A 17857-nucleotide genomic window follows, 5' to 3' on the forward strand; every position below is an offset into this window, starting at 1 on the left:
ACAAACTAAATTATCAACATGCAAAGAAAATCATTATAAAAATAAGTTTTTGTCAACACGACAATGCAGCTACCAGCTGTCATACTAAATATAATTCATACCACATATTTTTATATCACAGAATACACATATACACGCATATATACACTTAAACATATTGAATTAAAAAAAACATTTTCGATCAGGAGAAACCCTGGATCTATTATGTTTCGTTGGCGTATTTATTACAAATACTGTATTATCATGCATATTCTTTTAAATTGATATATATTAGTAACAGTTTTTTATGTAATTATCTAAACCATGTACGAGTTGCTCGCCTAATTGAAATTCAAATAATTCAATAAATCCACTTTAAAATTATTATTATTATTATTATTATTATTATTATTATTATTATTATTATTATTATTATTATTATTATTATAGTTTAGCATTAAGGTTGTAATATGAAGCAGAATTCATAAGCACCGAGGGAATGTAAAATAAATTTTCAGTGCCAACTGTAGAGCCGAGCCACCAGCACCCCTCCTCCTCGTCCTTTAGGGGATTTGTAGTTTTTACTCCCAAGAACTCCGTCGGATGTTGGAGAGTTTTTTTGAAGAGAAAACTACAATTCCCTCGGAGCTCCTCGAAAGTGCTACTTGTCAATATGGCTGTTGTCAGACAGACAAAGCGGAGAGGCAAATAATTCGCCTCTGATTAGAAATCCTTGGAAAAAAAGAGTCGAACGGGGTACTGACATCAAACTGCGTTAATACCGGGCCTCAATTTAAATCGAGGTGGGCTTTTGGTCGTCTGTTCAAGTTAGATGGTGAAGTGGACAGTCTAAATCGAGGTAAGTCTTGTAGTTTGGCATACAATACACTGGAAATGTTGTTATATTAATATCAAACCATCGCTAGCAGCAGCAGCCGCCGCCGCCGCGGTCGGTAGCGGCGTCTAGTCAGCTAGTCTTCGCGTTGGCACGGCTAGCATGTCATGCTAACTAGCGCACAATGCATACATGCTGCTGAAACCGTCAATTTGCTGTTTTACTTGTTTTTGGCGCCTGTGGGCCGATGTGGTTATGAAGGTTATGGGTGGAATTTTTCATTTAGTGTTGGGTGGTGTCCTTCTCACTGAACGGAACAACGGACATTATCAGTCTGCCACAGCAGCATTTGCTAACATTAGCTGTTTGGGCAACGGGCGTGAAAACTGGCATCAGCAGTTATCTTGCTTTGCCCTTAAGTGACTAAACCAAGACAAATTTGGGGTCCTAACTACTACTAAAACCCACCCGGTTTACTACTACTAAAACCCAAACTAAGTAGAAACTACTTAACAGTTTATGAAAAACGTAATATAACCGGGGTTACCACGTTATTATTGAATTAATGTAACCTGTCAGTAGATAATTGTCTTTGTAACTTATTTAATTACTTCAAATATAAACCCTTAGTTAATAAGGAATTTGATGCATAAATAAATAAATGTTAACTAAGTAGAAACTACTTAACAGTTTATGAAAAACGTAATATAACCGGGGTTACCACGTTATTATTGAATTAATGTAACCTGTCAGTAGATAATTGTCTTTGTGACTTATTTAATTACTTCAAATATAACCCCTTAGTTAATAAGGAATTTGATGCATAAATAAATAAATGTTCTCATTAAAAACAAAAATCCACTTACAGTGTATATAAAGTTTACACACCCTGTTCAAAAGCCAGGTTTTTCTGTTCAAACCTTTCCCCCCCTCCATTTTCTACATCTGTATCCTATAACCTATAAAACCCAATTAAAAAAACAATTGTAGTATTTTGGGGGAAGGATAAAAAGTTGTGCAATAAGGCAAAACAACAAAACTGCTCCACTTTTGCATCCCTTGTGCAAGCCCTTGCCAGCTAACTCTACATCATTTCGGTCAGATTTAGATCTGGACTCTGGCTTGGCCATTCCAGAACCATTGTTTTGTTGATGTAGATGTGTGCTTTAGGTCATTATCATGCTGAAAGATGAAATTTCACTTCATCTTAAACTTCAGTTAGTTCCATCTGAAGGAGAGAGAAAAAACTGCCACAAAGTACAAAGCTTCAGTGTAGATATGGTGATGTTTTGTTTTTTTGATGATCAACAATGTTGTGTTTGAGTACTGTCGGGCGATTAAAACATTTGATTAATTACAGGGTTTTTAATTAATTAATATAATTAGTCTATTTTAATCTCATATCTACTAAAGGTCCCCAAATAAAGAATTTGAATTCTAGGGCATTACAAAATTGTAGTGCATGACTAATCTATTGAATTCATCAAGAAGAGAAGATTTGAAGTCCACAATTTTTATTGTTGAAATGTGCTTCATAAATTAAATTCAAAATAATAAGTTTAAGCACATCAACAAACCAATTAGGCCATGCATTATTTTAAACGATAATCTAAACTGAAATTTTGTTCAAAAAAATTCTGAACAAAATTGAATAGCCAGTAATAATCTAGTGAAGAAGCTTTACTTTGTATCACTGCCCTTGTTCCTCGCTGTCATTAAGGCTAGCAGTGATGGGGCTAGCTAAAGCTATCAACATGAGGCTAACCCTGATGTATGCTCCTTTATCCAGTCAAAACTGCGCTGGTCACATTTGTTCCTCGAATCATCATAACATCCAGTTTCAGCCGGGTTGTTTTGGTGACAAGAGTCTTTTGGTCCATATTCAAAAATGCTTATGTTGGAGTAAAGTTGAATGAACTTTACTGTTGACAATAGTATTGTGTAAAAAAGGGATGCTTTTCCAAAGCACAGCAGCGAGAGATAATGGCGAGAAACTGAAGCTACACAATGGTTGTAGGAATGTAGAACTGCAGGTGTCCTGTGATTAAATCTACCCATCAGAATAGAAGTTTGAATTTAAATATCCAGCTCTCACAGGACATGACAGTGATTTATTAAGGAGTACAATTGAGATTAGCCCCCATTGGCCCGGGCGGGCAGGCATCTGATGGTAGTAGTGGCCCGACACGGCGCCATAGTGGCCCCGGGTCACCATTAATGGTTGAACTCTGTCAACCTTGGTTTCATCACCTGAGATCCGTCTGATGCTGTGGACGCTCTCGGCTGACCATGGCTTGTGCTATAAGATGTGACTACAAAATTGTTAGAGTAAGCCTATTAGAACATCTCAACTTTATTTTAGGTTAATTAAAGGCGCTTGAAATGGTGGCCGGTGTGTGCTGACTGATTTAGTTAGAATGTGATTAATTCATTCTGAATGCAGCCACTTCTCCAGTCATGAGAGGGTGTGCATACTTGTGCAACTATTACCTTTCATTACATACTACCTTCTCGAAAATATTTTTGAACAAGGTTGTACAGGTTTTTATTTTAACACTGTAAGTTGCGCAGCCTCTCTGTGTTTTTTCTATGCACTGTGCAGGAGAGTCATTTGTGATTTCATCCAGGACTGGAATTCAATTATTTAAATGTGCTGTAGTCTGTGAATAGTTAACTCTGTAAATGTTTGAACAAGATAACTAATGATCACTCAGTGTTTGTTTTGAGAGTAGAAAGTGTCTGCACAAAATCCAAATTGCTGTTAAATGTTGATTTGTATATTTAATGCTGTAATTATGACTATACAGTAAGTTGCTGGTATCATTGCTATGTGTCAGCTTTCCTGTGTAACTTTGCATTGATAATCATTTACAGCTTTAGTGCATTTTATAAAGCCTTAAAGATAATGCAGCAAACAATTTCAGCTACAATACCAAACTACCCTATGGAATAGAGGCAATAAATGCATGCTGACCCAAAGTCACGTGCAATAGTGATGTAGGACTTCAGACTAACTTTTTATTTATTTATTTATTTATTTTTTAAATTTACTATTAGGTGCACAGTCCTAATCCAGTCCTTCAGAGAACTTTTTTTTTCTCCAACCATTTTATAGACAAATTATACAATTTATAGTTGCAACTGAGATTTAGGCGGGAGGGTGGTTGGGGGAAAAATAATTTCTTCTTCCTTGGGTGGGCGTAGCAAAAAATAATTGAGAAGCACTGTCTGAAATTGTAGGAGTGCAAATAGAACATTTAGGTGTAAATACTGTAAATTGACTTTTTCCATACCACTTATTTTCACTATATTACTGTTAATTGGGCTGAAATTTTAGAAGAGGCTTGTCAACACGAATTATTCAGGAATGGTACATTTTTTTTAAATCAGCTCATTTACAGATTGCACTGGCGCGAGTAGGTGAACATTTTAGTTACACTGTCTCAAATTTTAGTGGCAAAATGGCACAATTTTGTGGCAGTCTGGAGCCTGTGATGCAAAGTGTACTTCCCCATTGGAAAATGTCTTGTTGCAGAAGAGCTGGTATTCACAATGTCCACGTTACTTTAAGGAATGTTTTACACCCCATAGGGCTGCTTGCTTATGAAGAAAATATTAATCACCATTATTTTAGTAATAAATAAGAATTAAAATCACAATTAGGTCGATCATTTTCTTTTTTGTACAAAAAAGAAAATGTTTAAACGAAAAAAAAATATCAAGACGAATACAATTCTTTGAAACGCTATAATTATGCAAGTTCCTTTTGGATGGAACAAAATGTATTACATTTGTTATTTCAAAATTTAAAAGAGGTGCAAATGTATAAATTTAAACAAGTCAAAAATGACTGTTAATCATTTCTTTTCTTTTTTTTACGACTATGCTGATTTTGTAATTTTGGAGTGCAGGGGTGTGAATTGCGTAGTACCTGGCAATTCGATCCATATCACGATTCATAGGCCAAGATTCGATTCGATGCCGATTAATCCCGATACAAATCTATAAATTCATTATTGCGATTTTTTGTGCGTGATTTTTTTACTCAAATTTAGAAAATACTAATCAGTTAACTTGTACTGTACAGTACACTGTAAGATTTGTATGAAAATGTATTAATTTATCTAAAACTTCAGGTTTATAACTGAGCCACTGTATTGAACAGGTTGCAGTCTGTTTCATGTTTGAACAGCACTGAAATAAAATATTATGGCTTAATGTTCCATTGATATAACTTTCTTCCATGCTTAAAGTATGAACCCTAACCCTAAGTAAGACGTTTTGTTGAATATGTCCAGACAAAAATTGATGTTTAAACATCGTTTCGGCCGCATATTGAATCGATTCAAGAGTTGTCATATCGCAATATATTGCCGACTCCCCTAGTGGAGTGTAGTAATTGAAATTGTAATTGAATTTCGGTTAATTGCACAGCCCTAACCCGTCTACATTTAGTATATGTAGTAAACTTAAAGTGACCAGTGACCACCCCTTCCTTTTAAATTTCTTTCAACCTAAACCTAAGCCTGACCACATTATGTTCTTCTTTTTTGAGGTTGTGCTGGCACAAATGTACTGCAGTCTTATTCTAGACGCATTGATTTTTAGCCTAGCAAATTGTTTATGAAAAGCATCGAGCGTGGGTGGTGCGCGCATATACAGGAGCTGTTAAAGAATGGCGGTCAGAATGTTAAGATCGAATCAGCTGTCAAGGTGACTCTGGCACTCGGCGTGTGTTGCTCGCTGGTTCCCAAAAATAGCTGATTTTTTTTTTATGCCCGGCCCCTCCCTTCCTTTTTCTTTTCACACTTCTATCTCTCACTCTTCATTTTCTTATCTGCTGCTGCTTTATTTTCATCTTGCAGTTTTTGTTCTCTCACTTTCCCGACAGTTTCTCTCGACTTTTCTTCTATCTTGTCATGCCACTTCCTCTCTCTGCCTCAGCCTTCTCATTTTCTCTGCCCCTCTGCAGCTGCGTTCTTTTTCACCCTTTCCTACTTAATCCTCTCATTTCCCCCTTGACAATCCTTTCATCTGTCTATTTCTGTCTCCTTGCAGTTCTTTGCCTCAGATTCCCTTTACTTTGCCGTTGTCCTCAGTCTTTCTCATAACCATTCTGATTTGTGTCCAGTTCAGCATCAGGATGTCTGACTTCAGCGAGGAGCCTCGCTTTACTATTGAGCAGATAGATCTGCTGCAGCGGCTGCGTCGCTCCGGCATGACCAAGCAGGAGATCCTCCACGCACTCGAAACTCTGGACCGGCTGGACCGGGAGCACGGCGACAAGTTCGGTCGCCGTACCTCATCCTCCTCCTCTTCCTCCTCCTCCTACATAGTAGGCGGGACAAACAGCTGCACCAACAACTCTGCCTCCAACAACACTGCCTCCGCAACCACCACCTCTTCCGTGACGTGCAACGGCGCCATCAACAATGGCGAAGACGGCGTCGGCGACCACTCCGCAACCACTGCCTCCTCTACAACCTCCAAGATATCCACCGCCACGCAGACACAGTTTGGCAGCAATGGGGGGCTCTCGCCCTCTCTTAGTAACAGCTACGACACCTCCCCACCTCCGGCGCCGCCCCCGCCCTCCACCATCCTGCCCTCACCTGTCGCACTGGTGGCGTTGTCACAGAATGGGCGCGACAGTCTAGCTGCCACACCCAATGGGAAGCTGTCTCCTCCTCGGTACCCTGTGAACAGCGCCGCGGCAGCAAGAACCTTTGGGTTCGAAGCTATAGAAGAAGACCTTGACGTTGATGATAAAGTGGAGGAGCTGATGAGGTCAGTAGAAATAAGACTTTTAAACTTTTACATATTTGTTATCATATGTAACCATATTTGACAATTTATGCCATGGCATGGTGCCTTGCCTACTCAACTCGACATGGCTCTAGTCCAGGGGTCAGCAACCTTTGCTGTCAGAAGAGCCATTTAAGGTCAAATAAGTAACAAAAAAATCTGTCTGGACCCGCAAAACATTTGAACATTGTGATGAACGAAACAGGGCCCAAGAACTTATTAGAGCTGCACCATCATAGTAAAAATCTCCAGCATCCAATACTTTGAGGTGTAATTTTTCATATTTTGTTTTTCATACATTTTTAGACTTTTCTGTCAAATTTGAGATTTTTGGCAATTTTATGAAAATGGAAATTGTATGCCTGTCTTCTTCCTTGTTTTGAACATTTTATGGCTATTTTTTTTACTTTTTCCCCTGCCTTTTTTTGCAATCAGTTTTCTGACTTTTTTTTCTTCTTCTTTTTTTACATATTATGGTCTATTTCGGGATTTCTTAAATGTTTTAGGGCATTTTATGGTTACTTTTTGAACATTTTTTTTCTTGCCTATTCCTAAATCAATTTTTTGACGTTTTTGGGGCAATTTCGTGTACATTATATGGTAATTTTAGTGGTTTCTTCTTTTTGATTTTTACGACGGCGTATTAGCCGTATTACTACTCGGATGTTTGTGCCAGTACTTTTCGGTATGTTTTTTTAAATAAGGAGATAGTAATTGCTTTAGTAGAGATTAACCATAAAATGTTTGAAGTGTTGGGTACGGCCAACGACAAAGACGCCTTGCTTTACAAATGTCCACACCCTGAGGATCAAGCATTTAAGTTAATTTGTTAAAATGTTTATTTACTTGTACATTTATGTTTCCAGAATTATTATTTACACATTCATACATTTTGGTATTTTTTTGTACAAGTAGCTATCGGTAAGTTGATGTGTCGAATCTGCTGCTCTCCATCATTCATTTATCTAAAGTATGCTAGCATCTGATTGGTTAGTGTTAGTCAGCTGATAGAGGATCAGGAAGTGTTGTCGCTCTAGCTGCTGTGAATGACGAGTAAAGTTTAAATTAAGAATGAATCCGTCTCCATCCTGCCTTTTCATTTTATAAGTAGTGTCCCAATAACCACTAACAAATCCTCACATTAGACTATAGCTACGCTACGTATATTTGTCGTAAGTTTCTGAGTTTTTTTTCTCTCGCAAATTATTATCAAGTGGCAAATTTGAGTTTTCCTCCCGGAATATTACCCCTCCTCTGGAAAATATGTATGTATGCAGCGCCGTCATACGCCGTCATAGATTTTGGGCATAATTTTATTTATTTATTTTTATTATTTTTTTAAAATACAATTTCTGACTTTTTGAGGGGAATTTTGTGCATCCATTTCCTTATCCTTTTTTGACATTTTATGCTCACTTTTTATTTTTACGTTATTAGGTCAGCTTTAAAACTTTTTCATCTGCCTTTCATCTCTCGTTTTCTGACAACTTAAAATTTTGGACTCTGACTTTTTTTGTTGAATATTTAATTATTATTTTGGGATCTAAATCAATGATTAATTTGAAGAATATTTTATCTAAAAAATAATTATGTAAAAAATATATAAATGTCTACTAATTTGCACAGGGAGCCACATAAGCAGTACTAAAGGGCCACATGTGGCTCCAGAGAGCAGACCCCTACTTGAGTCACATCGCACACGTGTTGCCTTTAGAATAGATAATTTTTCATTGGTTAACAGGCCATTGCCACAACATTTGAGGATATGGTGATAATGAGCATGCTTGCTCATGTTTGGTAAGCTTATACTTCTAAATAAGATTTGACTTCTTAGCCTGACCAACAACCACATGCCAAGATTTATAGTGGATGTGAAACGTATACACACCCTTGTTCAAATGCTATGGTCTAATTTGTATTATATAAAAATGAGACGCTGATACATCATTTGAAAACTTTTTCTACCAATAATGTGATCCATAAACAGTACAACTCAGTTATGGGGGAAAAACAACCTCAAATCTTAGTTAATCTGAGTTAAAATAACTTAGATAATGTAACACTTTTATAACTGGAGATGTGGATGTGTTCAGAACTCGCCCGAGCTGGATACTTCTGGTAGCATGTTTTCATGCAATGCCTTTGAAACAAAAATTTTGCTCCTCCTTCCATTTTGCCATGCTTTGCTGATGTGAACCTTTGGCGGCAACACAGTGCCAGTAGCGTTGAGAATGTACTTAATAAGTCAGACACAGCAGACGTACACAGGCTGGGGAAATATAAACAATGTGGGACAATATTGTTGCGGTATGTAGGACGGGGAGGTATATGGCACAGCCAGCTTTCAATGCTGGCCGGGACCGAGCCAAAAAGAAGCAGACTTGAGGAATGGGGAGCGAGGAAATTGGTATATCTGGTGAGTTAATTGTACTGTTTCCAGCTGTTGAACTTTCAACCAAGATAACATTTAGCAGCCAACACAATCACCACTCACTAGATTGACTAGACTACTCGATTGCTTCCCGGTGGAGTCACCCACACGAACAAAAGCACGTGGTGCCACACAACCTTTTGTTTTTGGTCTGAATTTGCATTACGTACACGTGCCTTTACCTCGCTGTTGTTCGCTGTTTGTTTTCGGAGAATACTTGGTGGTAGTGAGAGACCTCCCCACCCCATATACATATACCAGTCTGTTTTGTCTGGCTGGAAAATTAAGCAACTCCAGTTTGCTCATTTTTAAGATGTGGTTTTGAAACTGGGACATGAGCTGCAAACGTAATCTTAGGGACACATTGGCCCCGTTTTGCTGTATCCTTTTGTTTCAGGTTTGCTACTATTCTTACTTTCGAGTTTTCATCTCACTAAACTATTCAAACATCAGATTGCCTGACCAGTGAATTCAGTATCTGCTGGACTTAACTTTTGACTGATATTGAAATCCCAATTAATAAAGCAATTATTTTTAGATTTAAAAACTTTGTATTTATTCAACGTCTAAAACTTTACTACTAAAAACTCATGTCTGAATTCATCCCTGCACTTTGAACACTATTGTTTTTGTTAAGACTCTTTAAATGGCCTCTTTCGTTTTCATCCTGCTACATTCGCACCTTTCCTGCCTCTACTTTCAAGCTCAATAAGCAGCTCCCTTGTTTCTTTATCGTATTTAATCTTCCTTTTTTTCTGTTAGCAAGTTAAAGGGATTTTACATTGACATTTAGCATTAGTGCTAGCAATGTTTTTAAAATCAAACATGTCTTTCATTTAAATGTAAAATATGTATTGTGTTTATATCTTTGTATTGTGTGCTTAGTTTTACAGTAAACTCCAACTGCAGGGTGTCGTTAAACAGCATGAAGCAGGGCAAAATCACATATCACAGTGTACTTTGACAACGCCGGGAACTTGCAAACACACTATGCCGCTCTCCACATTACTCGTTTTTCTGAAAAGCCAAAATTGAAATCTCAATGAATTACATTTTGATTAATTGAACCAATTATGTATATATTAAATGTTTTAAAGACTGGTGGAACAGTTTGTGCTCAAATGTATTCCTTTGTGTGGCTTTTTTATTATAGCAGTGTGAATAAATGAGAGATAAAAATCAGTAATCAGTTACATTTTCCAGAAATTCATTTACCTTGCCAAGTTACAAATTCTGTGACACTTCAAGAGAGCATGGACAGGAATAAAGGTGTTGTTTAGAATATACCTACAGTCAGAATACTTCATTACATAGAAAAACACCACCAGATTTATGTTGGGGAGCATAAAAGCTTTCCAGTCCCACCTCAGACAATTTTATTGGATTAAATTTGCTAAATGTCAAAGAACATTAGAGCTTCAAATCACATGCTCAAAGTAGCAGTGTGGTAGTTACTTAGGGCCATTACAATCCATCAGTCTTCTCCTGTTAGCCACCTTTTCCTCAGCCTCTAAGCACTTTACACATTAGCCCTCTCCCACTGCTGCTGTAAACCTCTGATGCTGTCATGCTGCCCCATATGAGCAGTCTGAACATGTCCTCGCCGCATTAACCGCTGCCCCTACCATTAGGTTCAATGTCCTCCATGGAAAGCCTAAGAAGTTAAGTAGCATTCAAGTCCATTCCACGTTTAGGGCCCTCCAGCGTTATGTTCCACATGGACTGTGGGGGTGTGACGCGTTGTTTCAAACTCGTCAAGGATCCCACGTTGCCCTTGTGATTTTTCTCACTTCTAAGTGCACATTTTGGTCTCTGCAGGAGATTTGGATTTTTTTTTGGAGTCAATCACTCTCACCCTCTCCCTCCTCCTCTCTGCAGCTTTCAACAATTCCTCTGTCTTGTACAGAAGCTTGTGCTACATTGATTCACTGGTGTCAATACAAGCAGCTTTTTTTTCCAACTCTAATTTTAGCTGTGCTGCAGCCTACAAGACACCAGTGTGGAGGATATTGGAGCAGGATGTCAATAGCCAGTCATTTTTTGATTTAAGAAGTACATGTTGCAAAAAAAGAAAAGAAAAAGTGGACCAGGCTTTGATTTGCCTTTGCCATGCTGCTGATGCTTCAAATTAGGGGTGGGGGCGAGTACCGATACCAGGTATCAGTATCACACCAGGTCACATTCATGGTATCGGTATTCGCGACTGATATCGATACTTGTATCGGCCCCCATTCTTGTGGCCATTTTTTAATCAGGAACTGTCAGATAGACAGGGTGGAACGAAAGTTTTGTTCCGTCTCTTTCGTTTCTTGTGAGTCGCCTTATGAGGTAACAATTGTTTATTTCATTAGTTCCGGCAGCGCCATTTCTGAGAATAAAATAAGTACTCTTGTTGTGAGTAATATCACCTATATCTGTGCTTCAATGTGTGTTATATATATTTGTAGCTCACTTAACTTTGCCGCTTTTAATTGCCTCTTACGTTTGGCACGCGCTTAATTGCCTCGTTAACGTCATCTGAGCTCATCTGAGCTGCGGTGTGCTACAAATAGAACGGTGCCATTTACTATGGAGGACCAAAACTGCCAAAAATTAAAAATAATGATTAATGACTAAATAAATAAGTAAATTAATTAATTAATTAGTTAATTTAACATCACACACTAAACAGCTTGAGGAATTCTTAACATGGTAGATATGACTAAATTACTTGAAGCCCGATTGTATTGAATTGAATTCTTTACACTTCACTGTATTCCTTAAAAAGAAGTTGTACAACCACATATTTGATTGGGACTTTTTTGGGCCACTGGATTATTTGTTTAATTTTATTTATCGATTTTAAAAAAAAATCTGTTTTATTGTGTGCTCTATGCAAAATGACTTTAATGAGCAAATGGAAAAAAATAGAATTGCCATTAATTTCATGCAAAAAAAGAAAATCATTGTCATTGTTTTTTTTCTGTGGAAATTTTATGTATCTTAAGTACTAATGGTATCGGCACTTGGTTTTGGTATCGGTGAGTACTGAAGATTTGTGTATCGGTATCAGTATTGGTGTAAAAAAAAAAGAAGGTGGTATCAAAAACCCCTACTTGGAATATTTGCAGTGTCTGTAGTCTTTTCTATAAAAATAGCTGACCTGTGATGGGACACTATGATTTGAAGGAATTTTGCAGAAGTGATCATTTGGAAATGTAAACACTTGCAGAGATTCATAGAAATTAGCTGTTACATCTTGGTGTTGGTTTCGTACGTGGTTAAATCATTAATTATGAGACATGCTGTGCAGAAGATGAAGTGGGTACTCTGAGTCTGTCCAACTACTACCCTCTTTTCCCACAACTCTGTACATGTATTCCTCCCTTGAGGAAGTTGAGGACAGTTGTACTAACCTGTCATCCATCCATATGCATTTTGGAAATGTACATCATATGATCATGGCTCAGGGCATTTTGATTTGGAGAACCTCTGTGCATCTCTGAGCTACAGTGCTACCGTATGAGTCACAAAAACATGCACCAATAATACTGTTAGAATGCAGCCCAGAATAAGACTTTAATGTGTTTTTTTTTTTTTCAAAAAGAATATAAAGCCTTGAGATTCCGCAGTACCATTTTACACACACTGCATATTTTATTATCATTCTGGGGTGGCAAGTTAATTTCTGCTATAGACTCCAAATATAAACGTAGACTGCCTGATTGGTAGCAGTTTGCTTTCTCAGCACTACCGACATGTCTTCCTTTAAGGAAGCAGGGTCTGGGGACTCTGGGGTGGGCTCCCCTATCTCTGGGGTCGAAGTCTCTGAGGTGGTTGGTAAACTGGTGGTTGATGCGGAGGGGGTTGGGGGGGGGGGCACACGAGAATATTATGATGCTGTAGTTTGCTTTGCTTAAATATGCGATATGTCCTGAGTGACCTTGTGAAGAATGCAGTCATTTGCACGGATATAGACAGACCAGAAAAACCTGAGCTGGATTAGTCTTTAAAACCAGAAGTCTGTGGAATAAACCCCATCCGGCTGCTCACAGATGCATTAAAACATCAACTAACACTACTGGAGAAGTTGAGAGACAGAATATGAAAAAATACCTGCATCATTCAATTCCCCGGTCTAACTTAATTTTGTTTTCAGTGTAGCATAAGACGAGAGACTTGACGGTTTTATTGACAGACATTTTTAGCACCTGTGATGCATTTGTGTAGATAATAATTCTGTGTTGTTGCTATTTTTTGCAGGAGGGATAGCAGTATGGTGAAAGAAGAGATTAAAGCGTTCCTGGGGACCCGTAGGATCTCTCAAGCAGTGGTGGCACAAGTCACTGGTAAGTACCACACGGACAAAGCCGATTTAGAGCATACTATGCCATTGTTACTCCTTGATGTTCTCTATAAACTAGCGACATTAACTGTACATAGAAGAGCAACAGCACAGAATATACGGTCTATGTTTAACAAAAAAAAGTGGATAAACAGAAGGGAATATCCCTCTAGAAATTATCATAATCTATAAATAGAATTCTGTCAAATGTATTTGTTGATTAACTACTTTTTCAAGCACTTGAGGCAAAATTAAATTTTTGTCTTGTACACACATGTACATTAAATTTTCCCCATCACACTTTTAATGGCACACACTGGAGCAGGGGGCAAAAGACAATTTGTTATTCTATTGATCTCACCTGATTACGGTAAATTCCACAACAAGGGCTGCTTAACTCTTTTACTGCCAAAAACGTTAAATGACGTTAAGTAAAAACCTACGGAGGGCCGCCAAGGACGTTAAAAGACGTTCTCCAATTTAATTTTTAATTTTTTTGGAAACAGGTGGAGGAAAGCCTTGGCCAGCTGTGGTGAAAGTTTAAAGCAGATCTAGTTGCTAATAGCCTAATGACTATTTTTGGCCCCTAGATGGCAGCGATGACTCTCTTTTGACAAGATTGGGTGGGCGTCAGGTAGAAGACGTGAGGCGGAGCTAGAGGGGACAATGGCTGGGGATGGGAAGCGAAAATGGCGACCGGTTGCAAGCAGCTCACGCTTGAGCATTTTTTTCAAAGACGAAAAGCAAAGACCAGTGCTAAAGAGCACATTGATGACGACGATGATCATCATCGATGATGATGGTGGTGACTCCGAGGTTGACGCGGCAGTAGAAGACGTGAGGCGGAGCTAGATGGCTGAGGAAGCGAACAATGGCGACCGGTTGCAAGCAGCTCATCGACCAATGCTAAAGAGCACAGTGATGACGACAATGATGATGATGGTGGCTCCGAGGTTGACGCCGAAGTTGGAAGCGTTGACGCCGAAGTTTGAAGCGTTGACGCGGCGGCTATGACCACGTCATAAAGCCTCATCGGCTAGCGATGCTAACACCGGAAAACGCGGAGCACAACCGAGCACTTCTGCACAGGCGGACGTTCAATCGGACGATGAAGAGTGCCCCGAGTCCAATGGATATTCATCGGAGGAGTGGGTACAGTCTGCTACTTGCTATTCCCCGGAAAAAAAGGCCGTCAAGAAAGTGTAACGTCTGCACGCGACAGGGGCAATCGCAGTGAAACGAATCTGTTGTGCAAATCCTGCTCCGTCTCCTTGCACGCAGGGGAGTGTTACAAAAAGAAAAACTGTATTTGAAACATCCACATAATTGTAAATAGTACCGCAGTTGCACACATTTGTAAATAGTTTGCGAAATTGTTTTGTCAAATTGTTACACTGTTGAATGGAAATAAACGTATTTTGCAATCTAAAAACACTTTTTCATTGTTGGTGGTAACTGTTTTACAGAAGTAAAGCACTATTTAGGTGTTTGTGGCATCATTCACGGACAAAAAGAAGTGTACAATTCACTAGAGTGTATGAAATAACATCTTTTCACAAAAAGCTTGTTTTCTCCGTTTTTTGTTTCAAAACAGAGCATTTCGGTGAAACTAACCATTTTCTATTGTTGATTACTGAAAAACGGAATAAGGTAGAAACAAACTTTTTCTTCTGATGAAAGATGAGAGTTCAATCTTTCATTTGGTAGTATGTGTGTTTCCATAGTCCAAACACAACATTTTCTGTGGACCTTGAAAGATCAGTCAAAATGCTTAAATCGGCTGGCACTGGCGACATCCCGTTTCTGAAAACGTCTGGCAGTCAAAGAGTTAAGCACCCAGGGAGCAGTTTAGGGTATCGGGTTCTTGCTCAAGGACAATGCAGCCACTTGCCAGGGTGGGATGGGTGGGACCTAAAAAAGGTCTAAAATTTAACTTGGTGATTTCTGCAAGAACCCTGACTCGCAGTGTGGCGCCAATATAGAGTGCATGAGTGCTTGCGCCGTGGCCACTGGCCGTTGCTCCAGGCTGTGCCGTTCATCGCCGGAGAGGTAGTTAAAATCCGCAAGTGGCGCGGTGCTGCTCGGTGGGGTTGTGGCAGAGAGGGACACTACAGTACAATACTGTATCATAATGTATGACCTGACGCCCACTTATATACTCGTAATAATGCATCAGATTTATATAGCGCTTTTCTAGACACTCAAAGACGCTTTACAATGGAATGAATACATTATTCACTCACACATTCACACTGTGGTGGCGGTAAGCTACTTAAGTAGCCACAGCTGCCCTGGGGCAGGCTTACGGAAGCGTGGCTACCAGTGGGCGCCTATGGCCCCTCCGACCGCCACCAAACATTCGCACCTTCCATACACCAGTGAGAGTAGCACTGGAAGCAATGTGTGTGAAGTGCTTTGCCCAAGGACACAACTACACATGACTTGGGGAGAGCGGGGATCGAACAGCCTGGTTACTAGTTACTGAACGACCTTCTTTACACCCTGAGCAACGTCCGCCACATATTAACTTGCACGCAAAATACAGCTTTTATAGACGCCGTCACTACGCACTGAATGCGTTGCGACGTAAATAACAATGGCGGCGTACATCCAAATGAAGTTTCTACAAAATGTATTAAACTGGAAATTATTTTTGAAAAATGAATCTCATAATTATGTTAGTAACAATCAAATAAATAATATAGAACAAACTTGTCATGACAGTCTGGGTTCCATTTGTTTTGTTTGTTTGTTTTTGTTTTATTATTTTTTTCCTTTCGGACACATTACTACAGGTTACATTGATCACATCATATCATTTGCAACATTGACATCTGAAAGAATGGCTGACTGGTAGAAGCCATGGCTTATTAGTAACCCGTCCCCATCTATTCTTACTCTACGCATCAGCCATATACATTGATTATGAAGGTCATTGATTCATATCGTTATCAATCCCAGACTTAAGTCTGCACACTCCTCGCTCAGTTCATCTTGAGCAGACGAGGCGAGTGCATGCTCGTTTACCAGTAGCGTCTTCACTGACCTTGGATCAGCTTTCACATATGTTGTTAGCTGACCCTGTGAGGTGAATTTGAAATTTAATTTCTCTGTTGCTAATATAGTTTGGTTGTATTATAGTAGATAAATCGGCCAGCACTACTTATTTTGAGGGCCATGGTGCTATGTGTGTTTCATTCAAAAAATGGCTGGTTTCAAGTTGTCAGTTGAACAAAAATTCTAAATTGGTGCATTTAGGTGTGGCCATAGTGACACACTATTGCCTCTTTGAAAAGGGATGTTGAGACTAACCAGGACTAGCTCCTTTAAGCACGAAGGGGAGATAGATTATTTTAAATAACCCAACAATACAGTCGTGATGCAAGAAGCTAAATCACAAAGATAACTGCATTCTTCTCTCGTTTGCCCTTTTGTCGGTAAAATTATTTCAAGGGATTTGTCTGCTAACTGTGCCAGGGCTTGATGTAAAACACTCCCTAATTTGATGTCTGGCTGCCTTCCAGGCATCAGCCAGAGCAGAATCTCTCATTGGCTGCTGCAACATGGCTCCGACCTGAGTGAGCAGAAGAAGAGGGCCTTCTACCGCTGGTACACGCTGGAGAAAACCACTCCAGGTACAGCTGAATGTTTTATTCTGCTAAAGCAAATGCAGAGAAGCTGGTAAATTTCTTATTTCAATGTAAAGGTGAAGAGTTCTCAAAAAATTGAGCAAAATGATGCCTACAGTTTCCTCTGAGATGGTTGATGAGATACTCAAAAAGTATTTAAAATCCTGAAATTAGCATTTGGAAGTGATTGGTGGGATGCTGCACTTCTACAGCAGATGCATACACAATTTTGAAATGAGTCAAGTAGTGCTGTCACTATCGAATATTTTTAGAATCGATTAATCTATCGATTATTCAATCGATTAATCAACTAATAAGATTCATTTAAATTTTGCATTAAAGTCTATTATAACATTTATTTTTCCCTGATTACTGTTTATTAACCAGTGACTGGTGTTTATTTTGTACTTTGTATTCATTTAGGGATTTAAAACAAAACAACAACAAAAATGGGATAGATGTACTATAGCCGCGTTTCCACCGCAGGAACTTCGGGGTAAATTTATGGGGCCAGCCCCGTATGTGCGCGTCTCCACTGCAGGAGCCTTCCCAACCGGGCCACATTTACAGGAACTTACGGGGACAAGCGGAGGCCCTACTCGAGGGTAGGTACTCCACCGGCCAGATAAATTCCCGATTGGGCTTTCATGCTGATTGGCTAAAAATTATTTAGTATAAAAAATGATCTTACCTTCATGCGCGACGATGATGCATTCTCGGCTTAAGTCTCTTCCACCAAAACAATTCTCTTAATAATTCTTTGCCTATTTCCGTTCCACTCTACTGTTAGCCTTTTCAAATTACTCATCTAGACGCTGTCTCCTCTCACTCAAACCATCCATCCACGCCAAGCA

General features: G+C 39.0%; 1 protein-coding gene across 4 annotated transcripts in view; it reads left to right on the top strand.

Annotated features, from left to right (window-relative positions):
- Positions 1-643: 643 nt before the first annotated feature.
- The window catches only part of LOC144039644 (homeobox-containing protein 1-like), a 31414-nt gene continuing 14200 nt past the window's right edge, over positions 644-17857 (top strand). For 3 of the 4 annotated variants that reach the window (XM_077553215.1, XM_077553214.1, XM_077553217.1), the window contains exons 1-4: positions 644-838; positions 5946-6601; positions 13293-13378; positions 16899-17009. In XM_077553215.1, the coding sequence (XP_077409341.1) occupies positions 5958-6601; positions 13293-13378; positions 16899-17009 (841 nt within the window). In that variant the 5' untranslated portion in view covers positions 644-838; positions 5946-5957. The remainder of the gene's footprint in view (positions 839-5945; positions 6602-13292; positions 13379-16898; positions 17010-17857) is intronic. The other variant, XM_077553216.1, reaches the window with a different exon arrangement.

Source organism: Vanacampus margaritifer, chromosome 19, assembly GCF_051991255.1.
Source record: "Vanacampus margaritifer isolate UIUO_Vmar chromosome 19, RoL_Vmar_1.0, whole genome shotgun sequence".
In the NCBI taxonomy this organism is placed as follows: domain Eukaryota; kingdom Metazoa; phylum Chordata; class Actinopteri; order Syngnathiformes; family Syngnathidae; genus Vanacampus; species Vanacampus margaritifer.